Raw genomic sequence first — 1,400 nt, forward strand, 5'->3', positions numbered from 1 at the left:
CAGGACTCCGCGGGCCGCGGCCTGCGCCTCGCCCCGCCACGGCCGCAGGCTCCCGAACGGCTACTACCCGGTGCACGGCGCGCCGCGGCCCCGCGCGCCCCGGAGAGGCCCGCACGACGCCTACAGCGAGAGCGAGGATGACTGGTGCTAAGGCCGGGGCGCCGCTCTGCTCAGGGCCACCGCCCGGGCGCACCGGCAGCCGGAGGGTCCCAGCCCTCTGACCCTTCGTCGCCCCGCCACGGCCGCAGGCTCCCGAACGGCTACTACCCGGTGCACGGCGCGCCGCGGCCCCGCGCGCCCCGGAGAGGCCCGCACGACGCCTACAGCGAGAGCGAGGATGACTGGTGCTAAGGCCGGGGCGCCGCTCTGCTCAGGGCCACCGCCCGGGCGCACCGGCAGCCGGAGGGTCCCAGCCCTCTGACCCTTCGGGAGACCTTGGAGAAAGACGAAAATAATAAACTAGCATTTTTAACAAAAAGAACAAAAAACCGGGGAGAAAACCAGAAATAGCTTCTATTGATGAGTTTTATCATCTCAATCAAATCTTTCCTTTTCCCTGGTGAACGAAACAAGGTGACTGCAGGTGGTGAAACGAGCACAGACGCCCACGCCACACCTCAGACCCACCGGAGTGCTTGCCGGCCACGCCAAACCTATTACTGCCTGCAGAGGTCAACTACAAGAAAGTAACAAGCGATTTTAAAAAGGACAAAAAAAGATTAAGAAAAAAAAAAAAGCATTTTTTTTCTCTGACATTTGGTCCTGCTTGACATAACAAAAGAAAAAAAGAAAAAAAAAATGACCACCACCACTGATTCCCTGGCTTCATTTTTTCCTTTATCTTTTTAAAAAAAAATTTTTTTTTTTTTCCTACCTTGTTTGAACAAAGCGAGGGCTTGGGACTGTGAATTATTGCATGACATTTAAAAGAACAAAAAAATAATAAAAGGCAAAAAAGTTGAATCCAAGGGCTTCTGAACTGGAGTGTTCTCTGCCCCTTGTGCCAAAAGGGGGGTGGAGTGGAAGAGGGGAGGCGGTTTGTAAACTGAAAGAACCAGACTTGGCCGAGTCCTTGCCTACCATATACGAAGGCCCTGCCTTCCATCCCTAGCATCACACAAAAAAGTTAAGGGCACCTGTGCCCCTCGGGAGACAATTCCCTCTTTGAGGCAGTGGCCCTGGCCTATGCCCAGCCTCTGGCACCTCCCACCTCTAACTTAACAAAATGTGCTGCCTGGACTTCGTCCTCTTGGACGAATTTCCCCAGGCGTTCCTAAACAATCCACCCACCACAGCCAAGGAAAATTTCTGCAGGTCAAAGACTGGAGCAGTCTTTTTAAATTTTTTTTTAAATTTTGTGTGTATGAGTGCATTGCTGCATGTAAGTGCACCTACGTGTC

At 53.4% G+C, this 1,400-nt stretch overlaps 1 protein-coding gene across 1 annotated transcript in view; it reads left to right on the forward strand.

Moving 5' to 3' along the window:
- The window catches only part of Cacna1a (calcium voltage-gated channel subunit alpha1 A), a 252,884-nt gene extending 251,916 nt beyond the window's left edge, over window positions 1-968 (forward strand). Inside the window, exon 50 of the mRNA XM_029557367.1 lies at window positions 175-968. Within this exon, the coding sequence (XP_029413227.1) occupies window positions 175-351 (177 nt within the window). The 3' untranslated portion in view covers window positions 352-968. The remainder of the gene's footprint in view (window positions 1-174) is intronic.
- The last annotated feature ends 432 nt before the right edge of the window (window positions 969-1,400 follow it).

This window comes from Nannospalax galili, unplaced genomic scaffold (genome assembly GCF_000622305.1).
Source record: "Nannospalax galili isolate Female #2095 unplaced genomic scaffold, S.galili_v1.0 scaffold47, whole genome shotgun sequence".
NCBI classification, from domain to species: Eukaryota; Metazoa; Chordata; class Mammalia; order Rodentia; family Spalacidae; genus Nannospalax; species Nannospalax galili.